The 22,738-nt window shown below is 46.2% G+C and overlaps 1 protein-coding gene across 3 annotated transcripts in view; it reads left to right on the forward strand.

Annotated features, from left to right (window-relative positions):
• Positions 1–22,738, forward strand: part of CREBBP (CREB binding protein) — a 131,432-nt gene that overhangs the window by 105,195 nt on the left and 3,499 nt on the right. For all 3 annotated transcript variants that reach the window (XM_067706815.1, XM_067706817.1, XM_067706816.1), the window contains 12 exons: positions 497–585; positions 6,053–6,133; positions 7,923–7,979; positions 10,701–10,778; positions 11,106–11,173; positions 15,667–15,817; positions 16,162–16,308; positions 16,922–17,035; positions 18,146–18,311; positions 18,646–18,813; positions 20,907–21,068; positions 21,251–21,532. In XM_067706815.1, the coding sequence (XP_067562916.1) occupies positions 497–585; positions 6,053–6,133; positions 7,923–7,979; positions 10,701–10,778; positions 11,106–11,173; positions 15,667–15,817; positions 16,162–16,308; positions 16,922–17,035; positions 18,146–18,311; positions 18,646–18,813; positions 20,907–21,068; positions 21,251–21,532 (1,563 nt within the window). The remainder of the gene's footprint in view (positions 1–496; positions 586–6,052; positions 6,134–7,922; positions 7,980–10,700; positions 10,779–11,105; positions 11,174–15,666; positions 15,818–16,161; positions 16,309–16,921; positions 17,036–18,145; positions 18,312–18,645; positions 18,814–20,906; positions 21,069–21,250; positions 21,533–22,738) is intronic.

Consider the following 22,738-nt stretch of genomic DNA (forward strand, 5'->3'; position numbering starts at 1 on the left):
TGTCAGTGCAGGGAACACAGGTTCAAGCCCTGGTCTGGGAAGATCCCACATGCTGCAGAGCAATTATGCTCGTGCACCACAACTACTGAGCCTGCTCTTTAGAGCCCGTGAACCACAACTACTGAGCCCGTGTGCCACAACTACTGAAGCCTGCGCGCCTAGAACTCGTGCTCCATAACAAGAGAGGCCACCGCAATGAGAAGCTCGCGCACCTCAATGAAGAGTAGGCCCCGCTCGCCGCAACCGGAGAAAAAGCCCACACGCAACAACGAAAAACCCAAGGCAGCCATAAAAAAAAAAAAAAAAAAAAGTCTCTTAGACACTAATTCTATCCTATTGTATCCAGAAATGTCTTTAAATAGATGTGAGAATCATTAGAAAACTATCCAGTATACTAACAAATAATTTACTAGCTAAATCTAACTCCATATTGGACAGAACATTGCATGACAGTAAATGGGATATATTTTTAGTATTTTCTCCTTTGTTTTTGCAGTATGAGTTTTCCCCACAGACTTTGTGCTGCTACGGGAAGCAGCTGTGTACAATTCCTCGTGATGCTGCCTACTACAGCTATCAGAATAGGTAAGCCTTGAGCAGTTTCTTGAATCATGGGACAAAAAGAAGGTCTTAGGACGAGGCATGCTCGTCTGATTGTAGCTTGGGTACATTTCATTATTTCTCTCCTGAAGTTTCAGTAAAAAGGGCCAAAATTTCATTGTTTCTCAGTCACTCAGATAGGCCCATGGTCTCTTAACTTAAAAGCATGCTTGTATAGTATAAAATTTTAAGCTCAAAACTGCTTGCTGCACTAGTTGGATCAAGTACATGTGTTAAGCCAAAATGTAACCATATGAGAAAGAGTCTGAAGTGGAGAGTAACTCTAACAAAGGTTGACTGCCTTTTTTAAGATAATAAAGTTGAAACATTGTATTTTACCAATCTGTGTGTAAATATTTGCCTAGCTAATTTGGCCTGTACAGTCTGATGGAAAGACTTGTGTTTGCTCTAATTCATTTAAAAATTTTAAACCATAGACTTTTTCTTTTTAATCAGTAGCACAGTAAGAATGAGATCGGTGTTTTCATTGAGTTTAAGAATGACTCCCTTCATGAGGTGGCCTTTTTGGGGTTAGTGAGTGGTAGGTATGCTTTTGAAGTATTTTCTATTCTCTTGAAATGTGGAGATGGCTAAAGAATAGATCTCCTATCTTAAGTAGAGGAAGAATGAAAATAATTTTTGTTGTTGATTCCCTTACCTAATTACAACTTCCTGGTTTGGAGGGTTGTTTTGAAAATTAAGCTACTTTGTATCCATTGCTTTAAGTGACTGCATGTTGCCATAGCATGAGGGCGTCCTGCCTTGAAACATAGGTTGTAATTCTTTGTCAAATTCAATTACATTGCCTTCATTCTATGAATTGGCAACTAAATTCTTTACGTGACCAAGATGAGGCTTCATGCCTGTTCTTTGTTTTTAGGTTCAAGTATTAAATGTCAGCTTTAGGGTTTGATGTTTTGATTATTTTTATCTTGTTTGCTTATAGTAATTACATATGTTCTAATACTTTGAGGAAAATAAGTTTTTATTTTTTCAAAGGTACATGCAGAGGCCTGAATAATTTGGAATGTTGCAGTTACTTTTCTTCCAATTATGTTTTTTTTAATTATTTTAATTTTTAAAAAATATCTAGGGAATTCCCTGGCAGTCCAGTGGTTAGGACTCAGCACTTTCACTGCGATGGCCTGGGTTCAATCCCTGGTTGGGGAACTAAAATCCTGCAAGCCATGCAGTGCGGCCAAAAAAATTAAAATTAAAAAAAATAATAAAATTAAAAAAAAACATATTCAAGGTAATTAACGACTCTCATCAAAATCCTATTTTTTAAAAAAAAGAACTGTTGACCTAAAAATGTCTTAAGACAAGATTTCTAAGCCTTGTCCAGCTCACTTATCTTAGTGAAGTGCTGGTTTGAGGGGAAAGATGGGTGTCCCTGGACAGGCACCTCTACTGGAAGTGCAGCTGGCACAACTGTCCTGCTAAAAATATTTTAACATTTGGAATTCATTTTCTGTCTTTGCATGCTCTTCTATTGATAGAGGCATTTTAAAACTAAAAGTTTGAAATGATACTGTGGCCCAAATGGAATCTTTCCTATAGTGACAAGTGTTGTTCTGGAGGTTCTGGCCCCTCCATTTACAGTTTTAGCCCCATGATCTTTTGCACATTCTGTAATGTATCAAGCTTAACCTTCTTGTCCATGACATGGGCATAGTAACACCTTTCCTGACACCCTTAGTTGTCAGTCTCCAATGAGACAATGCTTTGGAAACTGTTAGGTGCAAAATACAGCTATGAAATTTTAAGAGAACAGGTTAAAATTAACTATACCCTGAAAAATGCCCCCACTGCTAAGTACCCAACACAGTTTGGGTCTAGAAGGAAGAGCAGACAGCAGATTGCTTACCATCATCTCTTAAGTTTGGGGGCCTTTTCATTGTTGCTTTTCACTGTTCCTGGGTTCTTTGGACCCTGCCTCGGCTGACTTGCATAGATTTCGGCCGTATTTCACTTGAGAGCAATTCAAGTTTGATAGAATGAATGGCATCAGTGTGCACTACTGCCTCCTCAGAGGAGGTTGTTGATGGGGTGCAAACAAAGGATTGTTTTGAAAGTTCTGAAATGTCCAATATTACTTCTATATAGGACTTAATTTTTATTGAGCAAAAGTAATATATTTTCCTTAAGAGTAGAAGCATAAATAAAGGAGTTCTCTTTTACGCATAATACATTTTAAATGAGTGTGAGCATATACTGCTCCTCAGCTGAATCTTACAAGGTGTGCTTCCTGGAATACAGAACTGGAAGAGATACCACGTTGTGAGTCTGTGAAAGCAGTGGTCTAATTCTGCGATAGACATTTCAACTACTTACATTTTCATTCTCAACCTTGACTGTTGATGAACACCATGGTGTTCTTTTGAATAATTGTTTTGGTACTTATAGTCCTAAACTGGGCACTTAGAGTAGGAAATTCTACAGACCGTTTAAACAAGTGAAACTAATAGATAAGCTAGTATATGGTTACATTTTCACTTGTTTCCACACTTTGAAATTTTGAAAGTAAGTCATGTTGGGAAAACTGTTCTATAACTTTAACAGTTTATTATTGATAGATAAGAATAGATATTATCTATTATCCAAGTTATTTTTATATACTGATATGGTACTTACAACAATCTGCATTTGAAAATTTACTCCATACATTAGATTACCCTTACAGATGAACTCTGCAGTTACATTGTGCTAACTTTAGGTACCCAGATGTACATCATCATCAGATTATGTAAAGTGTTTCTCCTTTATAATTCCATATTCATCAGACTGCTTCCTTCACGTAAGGCAGAAGGTCATCTAGGCTCTTACGGTTGAAAAGTGAATCTCTGAACCATTATGTGTTTCCAGGATGAATAAAGTTTGGACTAGGTATAAGATAGGGGCAAGTCTGACATTAACATCTGTCACCCACTGATTACCAGAGTGGTTTCAGCCTACTTGACTAGATGGGTGGGCTATCATCATATCAGAAGGGAGCTAAAGGGAGGCCAGGGCCCCTCCCTTTCCCCTTACACCTGAACAGATTCGATTCTCTGACATCTCTGGCCTTGCTCTGGGACAGACACTCTGTCCCTCCCAGTTTCTGACCCTGAGGTTCTTGGGAATGGAAGTTAGTTATACACAGAGGGCGTAGGTTTCTGCAGCCACCCCAGGGGCTGCCATTCAGCCATCAGTGCTTCACTCTGGGCCAGTTTCCTCCAGTGGAAAATGATGGGTTTATGATCCTTGTTCCCCAGATGTTGCTAGGCTTGATGTCCTGCTTGCATAAAAGCTAAGAGTTTAGTTTGTCCAGGATTTTAAAACCGTTTAGACTCACATGTAATTACCGTGGCAATTTCATTTCACAGTGTGTTCCGTAGTCCTCTTTGAGCTAGCGCACAGTGGCTGAGTTTGATCATAATAAATTGGAACACTTTCATTCATTTTTTAAAAGGAAGCAATTTGGCGTTGAAGGGGTATCTTTTTTTTTGCATATTGTTCTGATTGCTGCTTAATTGGTTTATAGTTTCTATAGTGTAATTCTTTCTTGCCAGTGATGATCATGCCCTTCTACACATGGAAATTCCTTTTACTACATGATTTCAAGCCTCCATAAAAATATTTACAAAATAGTGAATAGCCAGAATATTACTGTAGTTCATTCAGAGAAAGAGATAAGTATTTTTAAAAACAGCAGTGTTAACCTGTTTGTTCCTGGTCAGTTTTTAATCTTGGCAGACTTTGTTGATTGAATTAATTCTAAATAAACTGGTCCCAGCAAGAAACTCTTATTAATCCAGTTGCTACACACAGTGAATCTGTCGTGTTCCTCATCAACAAATAAGAAAAATTGAATAATCTTGAGATGTGTGCATGCTCTAAAGTTTTATACTTTTAATTCACTATGTGTGTTTAGTCAGTGAAATATAGCAGACAGAATGCTCAATGTGTTTAATTAAGATTAGAATTAGAACTTGTGGAGACCTATTTTAGTGGTAATGAAGAATAAACTGGCCAGGCAGTGGCCTGAATCTCAGTTGTTTGTAGCCGTGCGCGCATGTGTGTTTGTGTGCGTGTGTGTCTGTGTCTGTGTGTAGCTGCAAGCTGCTGCATCTCCTTCTGCCCATGTGGTTCAGTGTGGCGCTCCAAGTTTCGTCACAGTGTCTTCAACACTAATCCTCTTGGCATCTTGTAGATGTAGTTTTGAGCACTAAAACCGCATTTTATTGTGCTGCCGTCGTACCTTATACTCATCCCTTTTGCTTGTGTAATTCACCTCATTCGGCTTGTTTACTTCTACAGTATTCCTTTGTGCCCATCTTGTTTATGCAGCATCAGCCTGCATTTTTGTTGATTTCTCATTTGTGTCCTTTCCAAACATTTAATAGTTTTTATTTTAACTGTTCTTATTTGATAGCTTGAGCCCAGGCTCTATACTATAAGAAATTGGGGTGATGGATAATTTCTCAAATGCAGATTGTGCTTTAAAGATTAAGTCTCTAAATTTGCTTAACTTGGATTGTCCCCAAGTTAGAGAAATCACTGAGTATCTCAGATTGATGAATGATTGGTTCCAATACCAAAAAGTTTAAATTGAAGCTTAGAATTGAATTTTAAGACTGTTCATGGATTTACATATATTGTATTGTTTATACAATATATCACAGTTTTTCTCTGTATAGTCTTACTGATAAATGGCTGGAAAGTCTTTGACCCTGATTGCATTTCTGTTAAATGTTTGTCTAGAATATGGATTTGGTTTCATTTCTATTGTAACCCAATTAACTGAGTGATTAACATGTGAAAAGTAACAGGAGAAAATTAAAACCAGTTCTGAGTGCTCAACATTTTCATACCTTTAAAGGTCTGGCTTAATACCGGAAATAAAATCTATGAATTGCTGTCAAGCATAAATTTTCCATTTTGAAAAAAAGCTATTTCAGTTTAAATTGCTTTTTTAAGGCCTTTTGTCAGACTGTTTTATTCAAAGTAAATTTTTTCCATCTCAAAACCTGTAGTTATATCTGGTTTTCTCTAAGTAATAACAAAATCCAAACTCCTAAAATTAGGCTCCTTGCAATTCTAGTATTAACAACTCCTTGAAAACATTTGCATCTTGGAGCTGGACGAACCCGTTGTTAGTGATGATGGCCTGGGATGTGTGCAATGAGACCGAATGCTAATCAATGCTTTGCCTTGGCTTTCTGCTCTGTGTTGTCTTGGTGTTTGTGTCTTACCTTTATGTCTGTGCTATTTGTTCCCTTCCCTGTTCTCTAATCCTGCCCTTCCCCACCTGCCCCTGTTCCTTTCATTGTCCTCACTGACCCATCAATCAACCAACAACGCCCCCCCTTCGTCGTGGTGATCTGCCCTGCTCTGATTGGTGGCTTCGTTGCTTGGGTGGCTGTGTGTTATGATGGACCAGTTCACCCAAGTATGGCCTTCTTGCTGACAGGTATCATTTCTGTGAGAAGTGTTTCACAGAGATCCAGGGGGAGAATGTTACCCTGGGTGACGACCCTTCACAACCCCAGACGTAAGTACCATCCTGTCATTTCTCCCGGGGGTGACTCTGAATTGTTGTTTTGTTCTCATATGTGATTAAAAGGGAAGCACCACTGCCACCCACTGTGACTTTTTTATAGTGTATTTTTCATATTACTTATACCCACATTCATATTTTACAATGTAGCTGTTGTAGCTGAATCCCAGCGCCACTTGCACATTCTTCCCTCTGCTTGAGACCGTGATGCTGTAGCCCCCACTGCAGTGCAGTGGTCTCTCTTGACCTTGCTCTATCTCTTCTTCTAAAACACTTGCTTTTTCCTAGTGGCTGTCAACTTCCATTTGGGAAGGTTATAAATTTTCAGTTACACCTAAGAAACCAGGTAACCCTTGTCACAGAACTAACTGGCAGTAGCAAAAATGAGTCTTGTGTGTATACCCCGTCTGTAGCATTTAGTTGATCTTCCACTGAAACCTCTGTCCTTTAAGTTGCAGAGGTAACAGAACCCAGGTGGTGAGACCCCAGCGAGTACCTGTATCTCCTTCCTCTCTGGAGGTTGGACTCTTGCTCACAGCTCCAGCATGGACAGGCATGAGTTAGTTCGTTCATTCCCTCACTGAGTTCACCATTTCCTCCCTGATGCTTATCCTCTGATGGAGTTACTTTTGAGTAGGCAAATGGCCAGAATGTGGTGAGAAAAAAGCAAAAGCAGGGCTTCCCTGGTGGCGCAGTGGTTGAGAGTCTGCCTGCCAATGCAGGGGACACGGGTTCGTGCCCCAGTCCAGGAAGATCCCACATGCCACGGAGTGGCTGTGCCCGTGAGCCATGGCCGCTGAGCCTGCGCGTCCGGAGCCTGTGCTCCACAGCGGGAGAGGCCACAACGGTGAGAGGCCCACGTACCACAAAAAAAAAAAAAAAGCAAAAGCAAATCCACAGATTGGATGGTCAACTCATTTACATGCTTGAGATACCTAAAAACCTGCCAGCCACAGCTGCCTAGGACTGCCAGCGTTTTGTGGTCTTTCTTTTCTCCCGACTCTGCCATGATTCCTGCCACTCTGGGGAGTCTACTGTGTGACTGTCCCCCCAAAGGCAAAAAGGCTTCCCACTGAAGCAGTTTCCAGCACTGTTGGACACTTACTCTGCAACTCAAGTTTACTTTATTCAATCGCACAACAAACCATACCTGCCTGTAAGATACATAAACGAAAATGACAGAAATTCTACATATTCAATTTTTCTGTCCCTTGTCAATTTAATTCTTTAGTCCAATTATGTGATTAATAATTGGATTGTATAATTCTGTGAATCAAGTAATTCACATATACACTAATAAAAGTACCACAAAAATGAAATACTCAGCCCTTTAAGAATAAGTAAAATATCCCCAAGTACATGCTGACTTGTGTCAATGAAGGAATATTGTAATTAGAAGAATTGAAAATGCCAGTGTTGGTCAAATTCAGCAGTCATTCACCATATAGATTTGATTGGAAATTAACAGGTTTGAATCTCAACATAATTTTGCCAGTGTATTTTGACTAGCCTTAAATTAAATCTTGTAATAAGTGCTGATGATAGTTTGGAGGAAATATTCCAAGTAAGGCAGAGAAAAATAAAAGGTAGTGCTTTCTATAGAATTAAATGTTGTATGTTCATGCCATTATTACATCTACTTGAGATTTCAGCTGACCATCATTTTACTTTTTATGTGAAGAACTAGTTACAGAATAATATCCCAGAGACCCTATAGTTTATACTCAACAGATAAATTTAGTTAATTAACATTTTTCCTTTCCCCCCTCCCCAAAAAAACAAGGACAATTTCAAAGGATCAGTTTGAAAAGAAGAAAAATGATACCTTAGATCCTGAACCGTGAGTATACAGCTATTTTCTTTCTGACTTTTAGGTTTTAGTTTCAGATGAGGAAATTTCCTCCTTATTGTTGGGCTGTGGGAGAAGACACTGGAAATAAATATATTACCATGGGCGGAATTTTTTGTGTGAAGTTATTTCAGATGTGGATTCTGTTTTAACTCACACAAAAGATGTATGTCACTGTAGCATGCTGTCCAGCTACTGAATTTTAACACCCTTTAATGTAAGATTAGATGGATGTTTTGGCTCTGTTAGAATCTCTGTAATAACTTCATCATCGTTGTCTTTAAGAAGCCATTTAGTGTGAATCTTTAGAGACTAAAGGTAGGAATATTTGGTGGAGGGGTGCTAGTATCATTTAAAGGGAAATTTCAGAAAGAAAAACTCTTAGAAACCACTTTTTAAAAATAAATAATGAGAAGCCCAGTGTTGTATGTTCTTGTCACCATCTTTGGTATGGTATATTTTCAAAGGTCGTTGTCAGATAATTTCCCTTCTTCCAGTGATCAGTGAGAATACTCAGTATGTAAATTTTGCTTTGTAATAACCCCTTAAAGAGGCCTCAGAGCTCCTTCCATGTGGTGGCTCCTCCCCGGTACCCAAAGCTGAGTTCTGAAGGCACCCCAGTGTGTGGAGATGCCCATTTTGTTCTGTCACTGTGGTGAACGCCCGTCCAGGGTTGCTTGGTGAGCACAGGCTCCAGCACTGTTGGGAGTTTGGTAAATGTGGCTGTGGTGCATCCAGAGCTGAGAAACAGGTTCTCCCCTCCCTTGGCTCAACTTCCGAGCTTCCAACGGAAGACACAGACTCCACTTCCCATTGAGAGCTGACTTAGTCTCTCCTGCCGGCTGTGCCCAGGTTGCGGGGGGAGCACGTTGATTACTTAGCAAAGTGCCTGGTGCATGAGGAGGCTGCTCCCTGTCTCTTTAGTCTCTAGTGTCAGTGGATTGTTGGTCCTGACTAGCCGTCTCCCTGTTCACATTGTGTCCTCCCTGACAGTTTTCCTGTTTCCCTGTGATTTATATTCAGTTTTTTAAATTTTTTAATTTTATTTATTTATTTTTTAAATATTTATTTATTTAGTCATGCTGGGTCTTAGTTGTGGCAGGTGGTCTCCTTAGTTTGTGGCTCACAGACTCCTTAGTTGCAGCAGGTGGGCTCCTTAGTTGCAGCTCGTGGGCTCCTTATTTGTGGCATGCAAACTCTTAGTTGCGGCATGCGTGTGGGATCTAGTTTCCTGACCAGGGATTGAACCCAGGCCCCCTGCATTGGGAGTGCAGAGTCTTAACCACTGAGCAACCAGGGAAGTCCCCCCAAAGTTTTGTTTTATACTGGAGTATTTACAATGTTATGTTAGTTGCTATACTCACTTTTAAATTTCAGAATACGTTACATTGAAGCAGTAGTTGCCAGGCAGTGGGGAAGACACAGATGGATAAAGGGGGTCTGTCCTCCAGCCATTTGTCTTCCAGTAGGACAGACGGATCGTAGCATAGGCAGCAGGAGGCAGTAAGGTAGTCCAGAGTGGGGGACCCTGGCCCAGTGGAGAAGGTGACACTCATTTGGAAGCAGGTGTTGGGGGTGGTGGGCAGAGCATTCTAGACACAAAGACATGAAAGGACATGGGATGTTCAGCAGCACTGCAGGTGAGCTCAAGTGCAGGGCATGTAGGGAGTATGGATGGAGCCCCGTAGGACAAGGGGGCAGAGGGTGCTGGATTCCCTCCTGTGTGTGCTGGGAAGGGCAGCAGCTGGGGCAGGACAGCAGAGAGTACTGAGGATGGCCGATGAGGGTCACTGCCATTCTGCACAGTCTGCCTGTGTGTGTCCTTTTCTCCTCCGACAGAGCAGGGACAGAGAAGCTGGATTGGGCTCGATCTGTGGTGGAAGGCTTGCTCAGCAAGGGCAGTTAGGGTGGTCAGGGGCCGGGGACTCGAGCAGCAGTAGTGAGAGCAGGCGTCAGGTTATGGGGACTGGCATCTAGCATGATAGGAAGAGCCGGGACCCAGGACCGTTTGGAGAAATGTGGTACTTTCTAGCCCCTCAGCCTTCCACAGGGTATAAGTTGTGGTGGCTTTAAGGGCATGGGTGAAAAAATAGGTTTTGACCTTCAAGCATGTTGGCGATTAAGTTTCCTAGGTGAGGTGACAGGGCCCAGGTGAGCTATGGCGGAAGCTGTGCAGGGGGCAGGTGGCATGGTGCATCCCAACTTCTCTAGTGTTTACTTTAAGAAAGGCCGTCATTTCCCACCCTTGTAACTGACTCAGCAGACGTTTCCTGCACCTGGGCTTAAGAACAAGGGTTTGTAACACTGACAGTATTGTTCTCTTTTATTTAAGTCCATTTAGGTATGTGCAGTCATCTAGAGCAAGCACTGGTCTTGAAAATCTGTAGTAATATCAGAAATACTGACCTGTAAAATAGGCCTTCGTCATAACAATTTTTAGAAATAAATGTTCACTTCCAGTTGCAAAGCAGATTGGGAGAAGAGAGGAAAGAGGCATTTGTACAAAGAAAGGGCGAAAGTCAGTCTTTCCTATAGAAAATATCGTACTGATGCATTTTTTAAAATACGGCTCAATTAGTCAAGAGATGCATTAATGCTGCAGATTCTTGAAGTCATCAAGGGGATGAGGTGTGAGCACACCACACAGGCTCTGTAGAAGCTCCATTATGTATGTGGCTCCGTGTGTCACAGTGCACTTTCTTTGTCTTCTAGTTTCGTTGATTGCAAGGAGTGTGGCCGGAAGATGCATCAGATTTGTGTTCTCCACTATGATATCATTTGGCCTTCAGGGTGAGTAATTTCCTGGTGATTTCCTGTGATCTCGGGAAAGGGAAAGCAGTTATGCACAGAGTAGAGGGGAGGATGCTGGCTGCTACTGCATTTCATTCATTGTTGTCAGCAAGAATCCGGCAATTAGATGGATGGCAGTTTGTTCTAAATTTAAGTCTTAAGTGTTTGCCCGCTTTGGGAATTGTAGAATCAAAGCAGTCTGCCTCTTCACTTTTGTATAATGATGCGATTTTAATTGCCAGGGAAGTATTTTAATGCTGCATTTCACTGGTTTGGCAACATATACTGTTTTATATAATCTGATCACACCCATTATTTTTTTTGCAGCTTTGTGTGTGACAACTGCTTGAAGAAAACGGGCAGAACTCGTAAAGAAAACAAATTCAGTGCTAAGAGTAAGTTGTGGAAGGGTTTTTGTATTTTTTTGTCTTACCCTTGAAGAGAATCATTTGCCTTGATCTTTATATGAAAGTCAACTTTATGATCAGTCTGTGTTTTAGATGAAAGTTTAGAAACTTTCATCTAAAACACATACAGTAAACTTTGTGAATTCTGAGAGAGAAAATCTGTCAGCAGATCCTTCTCAAGTAGCTTAGAAATAACACACACACATCCTGGGCACGCTCAGCCCTGGGCACCTGCGGGGGCGACTGTTTGCCCATCAGTAGGTGTGGGCCCTGCTGTTGTGAAGAGTGACCCTCTGGGGCCCTCTGGGAATCAGCCAACATCACCAGGACTGGCAGGAGCCTGGTCTGCACGAGGGCTGGTTGGGTGTGTCACTGCCGCATTAGGAGCGGCTGCTGGTGTCTGCGAGGAGCACAGAGAGCGCCCTGTTGCTATAGGAGTAACTTTTCATAGGTAGTCTTCACTTTTTTAGAGATGACACTTTTCAGAAGTGTACAGTGTGTCGTCTTTGTCAACTCGGCTGCTGCTCTCACTTCTCTCCAGTAGGATAGGCAACAACTAGCACACCGCTTAGGGCTCCCCAGAAAGAGCCGGGCCACCTGAGGAGCTGGAGTAGAAGAGAGATGGGATGGAGGGGGAGGTCCGTGGGCAGGAGGGAAGGGTGGCAGGCAAGGAAGAAGCCCCTCTGAAGCCTTCCAAGTCAGCGTTAATTCACGTTCAAACTGTGTCATTACCAAAATCCACAGTTTTCCTATCACTTAAACCCACTCTTATAAAATCTTTTGAAATATTGATGAATTCACCAGCTATTATAATATTTCTCTTTAGATCAGGGTTTCTGATGCATACTGACATTTGGGCCAGAAACGTCTTTGTTATGGGGGCTGTCTTGTGCTTAATTAGAATTTTAGCAGCAGGCTGCTGCCCACTAAATGCTGGTAACACTCCCTGCCCCACCCCACCCCCATGAATGGTGGCTGTCAGAAATGTCTTCATACATTACCAGGTGTCCTGGGTTGGGGGCGTGCAGGTGAGAACCCCTACTTTAAAGGATCCATTCTGAGTGATGTCACTAAAGCAGTCAGCTACTTAGAATCAATCTCCTGGGCCAGAGCTTTGGTGACCAAAACAGAAATTGCCAGGAGAGTTAGGCTTCAAGAGAAGAGCAGTTGCGGCCAGAAGAGACAGGGGTAGAGGTGGGGGCGGGGTGGGTAGGAGAACCTGAGAGCTGGCCCAGCCCCCACCCTCCCCTAGTGTCCAGAGAATGGTGGAGAGGGATATGTGGACCTTCGGCAAATGAGCTTCAAAGATGTAGAACCCTCACTTACAGAAAAGGACCTTAGAAGTGGTGTGTCTCCCCTGGGTTTTTGATTTGCATCATCTCTGCAAGTGTCTGTCGGTCACAAAAGAGAGGTTGCCACTAAGTTTGCCAAGACTTAGTGCAGTGGGCCTTCCGTGTCCACGCATGTGGGACCTGTGGGTACAGAGGGCCTTCTGTACTGCACCACTGTATGTCAGGAACTGCAGCATCCTTGGATTCTGGTGTCTGAGGGGTTCCTGGAACCAGTCCCTTGTGGGTACGGAGGGACGACTGCATTGAAAATATCTTCCAGCTGCTGGTCAGAGAGTGATACTAAACAACTGACTATCCACCCAAAACCACCTCCCCATTATACGCCACATGCACAACGCAACTCGGGTGGCTAAAGGGGCGAAAAGTAACAACTACAAATGCTTTGGAGGTCAGAGAAAGAGAGTGTTTTTACTGTGTTCAGTTATGAAAAACCTTCCTAAAAAAGATACAGCCCAGAGGTCAGAAAGCAAAAGGCTGAAGGATTTGATCACATAAAGGGAAATATAAGGCTCCCATCATGCACCGTGGCCAAAAATATACATGGTGGGGTACAATTTAAAATGTCCATTTTTAGACTCAGCGGTTCCACCTTGACGCATGTCTCCTACAAAGATATTTGCTCGTGTGCCTAAAGGCATGTACAGGGCCGTCCGCTGCAGCACGATGGGCTGTGGGGAGTGGAAACGGGAACCTAAACCAAAGCACGTGGCCACCCTGTGGGAAGCCCGAGGCACCATCACAGTGAGGGTGGCCTGGGCCCTCCTGTCCAGTGGGAGGGGCTGTTGCAGAAATGCCTGCCCTCAGTGCCTGAACTTGCTGGTCTGGAGGACACCTCCACATGGCACCGCAGCATGAGAACAGCCCTTCTTTCCCCAGTACTGAGTCTCTGAGCACGTGCTGGCTGCTCTCCAGGTTTTTCACTGTGCCGTCCCGTGTGTAAAGCCCATGGCTCTTCTCTCAGGGGACATAGCGGAGCACCTCTCCAGCCCTCTTCACGGCGTTCAGTTTGGTGCTTGTGACCAGACCGTCATAATTGTCTCATTTAAAAACTGTATTTTGGGCTTCCCTGGTGGCACAGTGGTTAAGGATCCACCTGCCAATGCAGGGGACACGGGATCGAGCCCTGGTCTGGGAAGATCCCACATGCCGCGGAGCAACTAAGCCCATGCGCCACAACTACTGAGCCTGCGCCCTAGAGCCTGCGAGCCACAACTACCAAAGCCTGTGCGCCTAGAGCCTGTGCTCTGCAACAAGAGAAGCCACAACAGTGAGAAGCCCACACACCGCAACGATGAGTAGCCTCTGCTCGCCACAAGTAGAGAAAGCCTGCATGCAGCAATGAAAACTCAGCCAAAAATAAATAAATGTATTTTAAAAAATAACTATTTTCAGAGTGATAAGTCAGAAAAACAAATACCGTATATTAATGCATATATGTGGAACCTAGAAAAATGGTACAGATGAACAGGTTTGCAGTGCAGAATTAGAGACACAGATGTAGAGAACAAACGTATGGACATCAAGGGGGGAAAGCGGTGGGGGGGGGTGGGGGGGATGAATTGGGAGATTGGGATTGACATATACACACTAATATGTGTAAAATAGATAACTAATAAGAACCTGCTATATAAAAAAATAAAATAAAATTCATAAACTATTTTTAGTACAGGTAATTTTGGGGGAAAATGTAAAGACCTAATTTTGAAGGTTTACTCCTATTCATTATGTGAAAATCATAGTGTGTGTAATCATAGTTTCACAAGGGAAGGGGGAGCTCCCTGCACCAGTGCAGGGTGGCCCTTCTTAGCTGTGTCCTCTCTTTCTGGATTGGAAGCCACCTCATAAGGGGACAAAACTTGCTCAGCAGCGGCATGGGCGGGAGTACAGGGGGGCGAGAACATGAGAATTTTCTTCTGGGCTTCACAAAGAATAGATGAGATGGTCGTAAGTCCTTTGCACCTAATTCTCTTTTTCTCAGGATGGTTATCTCAGCTGTGGGAGGTTGAAATAAGGGGATCCAGAGCATAACTAAACAGCTGTGGAAAGTGTGCACGTGTATCAGAGTGTGAAACAATTCTACTTCTCATTTTTATAGCTTTTAAAGTTTTTATTTTTTAATGGGGTCTTTATTTCATTGCCATTGTTTTTTTTTAATCACTTTTATTGAGGTATAATTTATATACCAAAAAAACTCCGCCATTGGTATGTTTATTGCAGAGAAACTAAATTTTAAAAGCCTAAATTTTGCAGATATTTCTTAACCTCAGTAAGGAATCTTCTAAAATCCTATCATCTGTAGTCACTGTTAACCTTTTGCAGCTTTCCTGTCTAGTCTTTTATCCCCATATGCACAGAGTTTTTCTGTGCTGTGACTGTATTGTATTTATATGCTGTGTAACTCCTGGCCCATCCCTGGGAGAGGGAGGGTACAGAGGGGCAGGGCGGAGGAGCCCACCAGCAATGGTGCTGGGCAGGTCTGCATCGTGGAACAGTGTCCCTTGCCGCCCAGTATTGGAATGCTCACAGAGTGAGGTAGCCCTTGGCTGCCTGCTAGCTTAGCTGTCTCAGACTCTGCACCAGGACTCTCATCAGAGCTGGGCAGGAAGGGGCATTTGTGCCATCCTGTCTCTGAGGCTGTGCCAGCCCTGCCTTCCATGGAAAGCAGTGGCAGTGTCCCCATTTCTGTTAAGAGTTCTTCAAGTTCTTCCAGCCTTGGGGCACAGCTGTGTGGGCGCAGCCAGGGCCAGATCTCTGTCTCACTAGGGGCTGGGCATGTGGGGCAGGAGGCAGGGTGGACCCAGTGCGGCTCCCTCGTGCCTGCTCCCCTGCTTCACCCCAGAGCCCATCTTCCTTCAGATTTGGGTCCACCTTTGTGTCTCTTCTGCCCCTTACAGTTAGAAAAAGATGGAAATATTGGGCATTTGACAGCAGTTTTCAGTGCGTGGAATGCCTGAGATTCCAGGGTCCACCTTTCTTTTATAAAATGCTTATTACCTCATAGGACACATTAGATCCCTTCTGTATTTGGAGAATGTTACTCCTTAAAATACCAGACTACACTGAAAGAGGTGGATTCTGTGACCTCAACCCTCCCGAAGTCCTCTCATCTGCTTGTGCTGGACTTTGCAGGACTGCAGACCACACGGTTGGGAAACCACTTGGAAGACCGAGTCAACAAGTTTTTGCGGCGACAGAATCATCCTGAAGCTGGGGAGGTGTTTGTCCGCGTAGTGGCCAGCTCAGACAAGACGGTGGAAGTCAAGCCCGGGATGAAGTCACGGTTTGTGTGCAGACGTTCCAGTGGGCACCCCATGTGGTTAACCAGAGCCTAGCTTCCTGGCAAAGCTTTAGAGTTTGCATAATTTGAAAGCTTTTCATCAGTTAGCATGTAGCCACTCTTCTGTCAGTATCCCACATTCATCAGGGGAGGTGGAATTCCTTTCTGAGTGAAGCAGTGTCACAAAGAATGGGGCCAAGACTCCGAGCTGCCTGGGCCAGTGGTCAGAAGGGGCGACCTCGCCTCCAGCTTCTCTGCACTGAGCGGGTTTACGGCAGCAGGTCTCGTCTGTAAAGCACTTTGTAAATGGTAGTGATGCATGCAAACATCAGGCTCTTTTATTTCAGGTTTGTGGATTCTGGGGAAATGTCTGAATCTTTCCCGTATCGAACCAAAGCACTCTTTGCCTTTGAGGAAATTGATGGAGTGGACGTGTGCTTCTTTGGGATGCACGTCCAAGAGTATGGCTCTGATTGCCCCCCTCCAAACACAAGGTAATCCTCTAGCTCCTTTGGAGTGCGTGTCACGTGTTGTGCTAGCGACCAAGGCTCTAAACATCTTAGAGAACTACTAGTTAGTTTCATTAGTTCGTTTTCTGCTAAGCCAGTGGGAAGTGAAGAGTTTTGATGATTGTAGAGTGCTTTGTGTTGTAAGCACACATGGGTTTTGATCCTGGTCTTGCTGTTGCCCCTGTCTTACCTGGGGCAGGTAAACCTATGGAGAAGGGGGTGGGGACTGCTGCACAGGCCAGGCTTCTCTTCACCTATGAAAATGTCACACCTCTCCTGAGAGTTATTTCATGTTCAGTCAAGAATCTGGGTGAGAAGGAATTAGAAGTGGCTTTTCCTAATTTGCCCTGATCTCTCCACGGTTCCCCATGGTGAGTGATGGCATTGCTTCTTAGTTCAGTGATGAAATTGAATTCTATTTTGTTGATTGGTAGCAGAGCTTGGTGATGGCAGATTTCTTATGTCCTGTTTGTGGCCAGTGTAAATGCTATCAAAACAGAATTTATTTCTGGAGCTTTTTTTAGATGCTGGTGTTTGGTTTCAAGTTTGGAAGATAACCTGAACTTTCAATTAATTTCTTTCTCACCCTGCCCCCCAGGCGTGTGTACATATCTTATCTGGACAGTATTCATTTCTTCCGACCGAGATGCCTCCGAACAGCTGTTTACCATGAGATCCTTATTGGATATTTAGAGTACGTGAAGAAATTGGGGTGAGTTTAATTCAAATTATTCAGAACTAATAAAAACTCCATTTTTAATTTTCACTGTGTATTTTGTGAAATAGCACAAGTATTTCTTAAGGTTTTTTGTGTTTCTATTTTGATGTCCTTAAATGGATTCAGGGATCTCCAGAGCACCCTTCCAGCCAGATGTTCTGTTGGGCCACTTGGGTCTGGGGCTCCCAGCACAGCTCATGTGCTTTCCCTGCCTACTGTGTTTTTCTCACATTCTAGTCTGTTTTTTTAAAACTTTATTGAGGCATATTTTATGTATCATACAATTCACCTACTTCAGGTGTACATTCAGTGATTTTTAGTAACTTTACCAAGTAATGCAGCTGTCACGGTAAATCAGTTTCAGAACATTGTCATCCCCCCAACCCCCGTTAAGATCCCTGCACCCATTTGCTGTTCATCCCTTTTGGACCCCTGCCCCCAGTGACTACTAATCTCCTTTTTGTCTCCATAACTGTGCCTTTTCTGGACGGTTCATAGAAGCGGAATCCTACCAGATGTGGTCTCTTGTGTCTGACTTCCTTTCCTGTCTCTCTTCTTACGTTCTAGATCACATTTCTTTCCCAAATTTGGAAAAGAGATGTTTGATTGAAGTGTCTTGAGCAGAATGAATGAGATCTATTTTGTCTTTAACCCCTTAGAAAGAAATACTCAACTTCCTTTCCAATGTGCAGGAGAAAGTAGATAGGAAATTCAGTGCATCCACCCTGGGGACAAGCCGTCTGATACGCCTCACGCGTTGCCGTCTTCCCAGGCTCTCTCCTGTGTCACAGGTTCCCTTGCCGCCTTAGCCCCTGCCTGACATGCACACCGAAGAGGGAGGTACCGTTGGGCCAATTTCCAGCCTGCGTTTGCACTCTGTAGAGATTTGGCTTTACCCTAACCCCCTTCCCCAGCACAATGGTTTGGAACCTCTCTTAGGCCTCTCACATGTTCTGCCAGAAGCATTTTGTAATTTCTTTTTTGTTGTTTTTCTTCATAGTTATTTCTGTCCTTGCTTTGGTCCGTGTTCCTCAGCTGTTACTCCTCAAAGGCAGGGATGATTTCGCTCACTGCTTCCGTCTGAATTGTGTGTATGTCCTGCAGGTACGTAACAGGACACATCTGGGCCTGTCCCCCAAGTGAAGGAGACGACTACATCTTCCATTGCCACCCCCCAGATCAAAAAATCCCCAAGCCAAAGCGCCTGCAGGAGTGGTACAAGAAGATGCTGGACAAGGCCTTTGCCGAGCGCATCATCCATGACTATAAGGTGCCCACACTGCGGGGGCAGGCGGGGGGGCTCCTCACCACTGACTCCCACATCTTCACGTGTCTCCCTCTGTGCTCACATGTGTTAGAATTATATCTACTTATGATTATTGGAAAGCAAAAATTTAAATTTTTTAAAATCATAAACTAAGAAGCAACTTCTCCGCTGTCTGTCAAGATTTGCAGTCGGCAGTCCAAGAGAAGTGGTGGTAGATCTTGTGAAACCATGCGCCTCAGGAGTGTGCGGTCCCCTCTCCATGTCGTGGCCCCAAGCCCCCTCCCCAGAGTGTCACCCAGCCCCCCTCGTCTCACCGCTGTGCTTGTTCACTTTCCAGGACATTTTCAAACAAGCAACTGAAGACAGGCTCACCAGTGCCAAGGAACTGCCCTATTTCGAGGGTGACTTCTGGCCTAACGTGTTGGAGGAGAGCATTAAGGAGCTGGAACAGGAGGAAGAAGAGAGGAAGAAGGAGGAGAGCACCGCGGCCAGTGAGACCCCGGAGGTAAAGCCCAAGGGCCCCAGTGCATGTGCTAAAGGCTGCACTCCAGCAGGTCAGGGAGTGAGTGTGGGCTGCTCGTTTCTCAAGACATGGCCTCCTTTGTCTGTGGTGGTGTTTTCATACATAACCTCACTGTGTTACCGCCCACCACAGGGCAGGCCTGGGCCTGGGGGCACAGCCCACACTGGGTGCTGGGCGAACTGGAGACACATCACCTACTAGGTGGACAGAGGGGCTTGCTCTGGCATCTCTGGGCAGGACAGCGGGGCCGAGACACAGCAAGATGAGAGAGGAGGGCACCCTGCCAGGGAGCCCAGAAGAGGTGCCGGAGATAGAGATGGAGACGGGTGTCATGATCAGGAACCAGTCAGTTCACTTTAGAAATGACTTGAGGAGGAGACTCTTGTTTGCCAGGCCACATTCACTCTCCTTGTTGTAAACTGCCCCCCACTCTTCACTGGGTGTTCATGCGTCTGTGCACTCACTCTGGTCACTGAGCCCCCACCATGTGCGGGCACCATCCTGAGGGGTGCAGTGGGAACTAAAGAGGTCTCCATCCCTGCCCTCAAGGGGTGTGTGTCCTAGTGTGTGGTGCATGCTGAGATGGTGTAGAACAGACACAAGGGAAGAGGGCAGATGCAGCACCTTTGGGAGGGCCTGTCTGGGGAGGTGGCATCTGAGCAGAGACTGACTGGTGAGAGGAACCCAGAAGATCCCGGCGGAGGAGCCTCCAGCAGAAGGAGGAGGGTGTCAGAGTCCGAGTCGGGAGCGAGTGTGCTGTGTTTCACATGTTCAAGTAAGAGATGATGGTGGTTTAGTTGGATGCGTAGCTGTCGGCAGTGAGCAGTGTATGATGTGTTTTGAGAGTAACAACCTCAGAACTTAGGGCGCATCTTTGTGGTGTATGAGGAAGATCCTGGATCGAGGCTGCCTGCTGGGTCTGGGGCCTTAGAATTGAGTCACTGTTGCTGCGTCTCCCTGAAGGGGAGAAGGAAGGGAGAGCACACTTGGGGGAAGAAGTCAAGAATTGGCTGCAGATGTGTTAATCTCGAGATGCCTGTTACCACCCGTGCAGGCCTGGGGCCCCCAGGAGGGCTTGGGGCTGCATGTGGAGCCAGCATCCAGAGCCAGGGGTCTAGGGTGGAACGCCTGCATGGGCTGCTTCGTGCCAGGCAGCATGTGCTTTTTAGGGTGTGTCCTTTTTGTAAGACAGCATCCCTAGCCCCTTCCAAAATGGAGAAAGTGTGGGTGAGGATGTGACAAGTACTCATGTCACAGGTGGGTCCCGAGGAGAGGTCGAGGGCTGTGGTCATCGTTCTCTGCCTGCCTTTTGCTGGACCTCCCTGGAGGCATCCCCTGGAACATTGGGTGATTTAGGGGTGGAGATGCTGCTCCTCAGGGACTGGAGAGATGCCGGCAGGTCCCTCCCTCAAGCTGACCTGGAAGGGTGGGCTGGATTTCAGTGGGAACTTGGAGTGCCTGTGGGAGGAAGACCACAGCCGATTAATGAACCCAGATTCCTCTGCCTCTGCCGGACGGACACCCAGGCACAGGAGGTGGCCTGAGTCAGCACTGGCATCCAAGGCTCAGGGGGTGCTGGGAGGAGAGTCTGTACTGCCGGCCGAGCTGCCACAGAGGGGCTCTGAGGGGAACACAGCCCTGGCTGTGTGCCCGTCGAGGAGGAGTGCCTGCTTCCAGCCAGTAGAAAACATAGGACCAGGAGAAACGGCCTCCACCCCCTCCGTGGTTAGATCCAACTAGCATCCCAGGTGTATTCTTCCCTCCAGCCTCCACGTGATGTGCGGCTATTGTGGCACAGGCAGTGCTTGCTTTGTTTGTCACCACTGTACCCATTCGGTCCTGGCCAAGTCCGGGCCCTGCTTCCATACTCATCTCCTTCCCCTTAGCGGTTTCCTCTGAAGGCAGCAGTGTTGACAGCCACTCACACGGCCTGCGCAGGCAGGTAGGGGTCTGCTCGGTGGTCTCCTGCCTCAGCCCCAGCTCCCTGGAGCCCCCGCAGCAGGAACTGGTGGCCTCCCTGCTGGACATTGGAGCAGGATGCTAGGCAGGGCCAACAGCTCTGAGTCTTATTGCAGGGCAGCCAGGGCGACAGCAAGAACGCCAAGAAAAAGAACAACAAGAAAACCAACAAGAATAAAAGCAGCATCAGCCGAGCCAACAAGAAAAAGCCCAGCATGCCCAACGTGTCCAACGACTTGTCCCAGAAGCTCTATGCCACGATGGAGAAGCACAAAGAGGTGGGGGTGGGCGGGGTGGGGTGGGGGCAGACCAAGTGCAGGGGGAGGAGGCCTGGCCTGGCGACACCACACTGCTTGTCACCACTGCTTGTCACCAACGCAGTTCAGCCCTGGGGACAGCAGGAGTCGGCTCGGTCCTTCTCTCTGCGGGGCTGACGCTGCTCCTCCCTGCCGTCCCCCAGGTCTTCTTTGTGATCCACCTCCACGCTGGGCCTGTCATCAACACGCTGCCCCCCATCGTCGACCCCGACCCCCTGCTCAGCTGTGACCTCATGGACGGGCGGGACGCCTTCCTCACGCTGGCCCGGGACAAGCATTGGGAGTTCTCCTCCCTGCGGCGCTCCAAGTGGTCCACGCTGTGCATGCTGGTGGAGCTGCACACCCAGGGCCAGGACCGCTTCGTCTACACCTGCAATGAGTGCAAGCACCATGTGGAGACGCGCTGGCACTGCACCGTGTGCGAGGTGAGCGCGGGGCACCTGCCCGCGCAGGGCTGCCGATAGAGCTGGCGAGGCCCACGGCGCTCTCGGGCTGTGCGTGTGTATTTCAGGGCAACTGTTAAACAGTTGGCGTTTTCTGGGGAGAAAATGACCAGATGAATGCTCATCTCTCCACTCCACTAGTCCACTGTTGGTTTTGAGATTGTGTTTTGGGGTTCACGAATGAAAGGGTTTCTCTCGATGTTGGTGGGGTTCCTGCCCTGTGCCTGTTATGGGGCTTAGCGCCAGCGATCCAGGGCAAGAAGCAGCCGGTGTCTGCTCACGAGGCAGCCTGGTCCCAACCTGGTCCCAGTGGCATGTGTCTGGGGTGTTGGGGGGAGCTGGTCTTCAGGGGATGGAGGGAAGCCAGTGAGCTTCCCTGGGAGACAACATTTGTGCTGGCCTTTCCAGGATGCGGAGATGATCACAAGGCACTTTGTTATTTTATTTGTTGTGTTTCGTTAACACCAGCTCTGTGTCAGGCACACGCATAGGCCTCTCGGTGCAGGGTGGGAGTGCAGAAAGAAGAGAGCACGGCAGTGCTTTGGTCCATTGGGATTCTGACTGGTTCCTCTTCTGGTGTTCCCAGTCTACTTGCCAAGAGGTTGGGATTTCCTGCTGTTGTCAGGCTGGGTCCCTTTGGTCAGGGGTCTTAAGCCCCTCCTCTCTTGTCCTGGTGGATCCCGTGGTCAAACCACACTGGCACCCCCTCTGCAGGGGTCTCGGCCTGTCCCTGGCACAGAGGGGTCACTTGCACGGGGTGTCACATGCTCTGCCTCCCCCCGCAGATAGTCAGACTCCTCTCCTGCCCAGTCCTCACCTTGCTGGTGTCAACGCCTAGATAGTCCCCATAGTTGAGTGCTCCACAACAGCAGCTCTGTGCTCTCTGGGGGCAGAGGGGGCCTCTATAATGCCCTCATCTCTCTGCCACTCTCTCCAGCTTTCTTTTGTCCTCTCTCTTATTTCCCACTGTGGGGATTTTCACATCCTTGCTGTGAGAAGGTTAGCAGTCCTGGTCACAGGGCTCATCCTCCAGATCTAGTGCTTTGTGGTCTCCGTCTCCAGGTGCAGCTTTTAGAAACCTGGGGAGGGGGCATTATGTTGCCATGGTGCGAGCCCAGGGCCTTCCTCCTGGTGAAGGCCTCAGCCCCAGTGCCCGCCCACCGGCTGCCCAGCAGAGCTCTGGGGATG

Source organism: Pseudorca crassidens, chromosome 15 (assembly GCF_039906515.1).
Source record: "Pseudorca crassidens isolate mPseCra1 chromosome 15, mPseCra1.hap1, whole genome shotgun sequence".
Taxonomy (NCBI): domain Eukaryota; kingdom Metazoa; phylum Chordata; class Mammalia; order Artiodactyla; family Delphinidae; genus Pseudorca; species Pseudorca crassidens.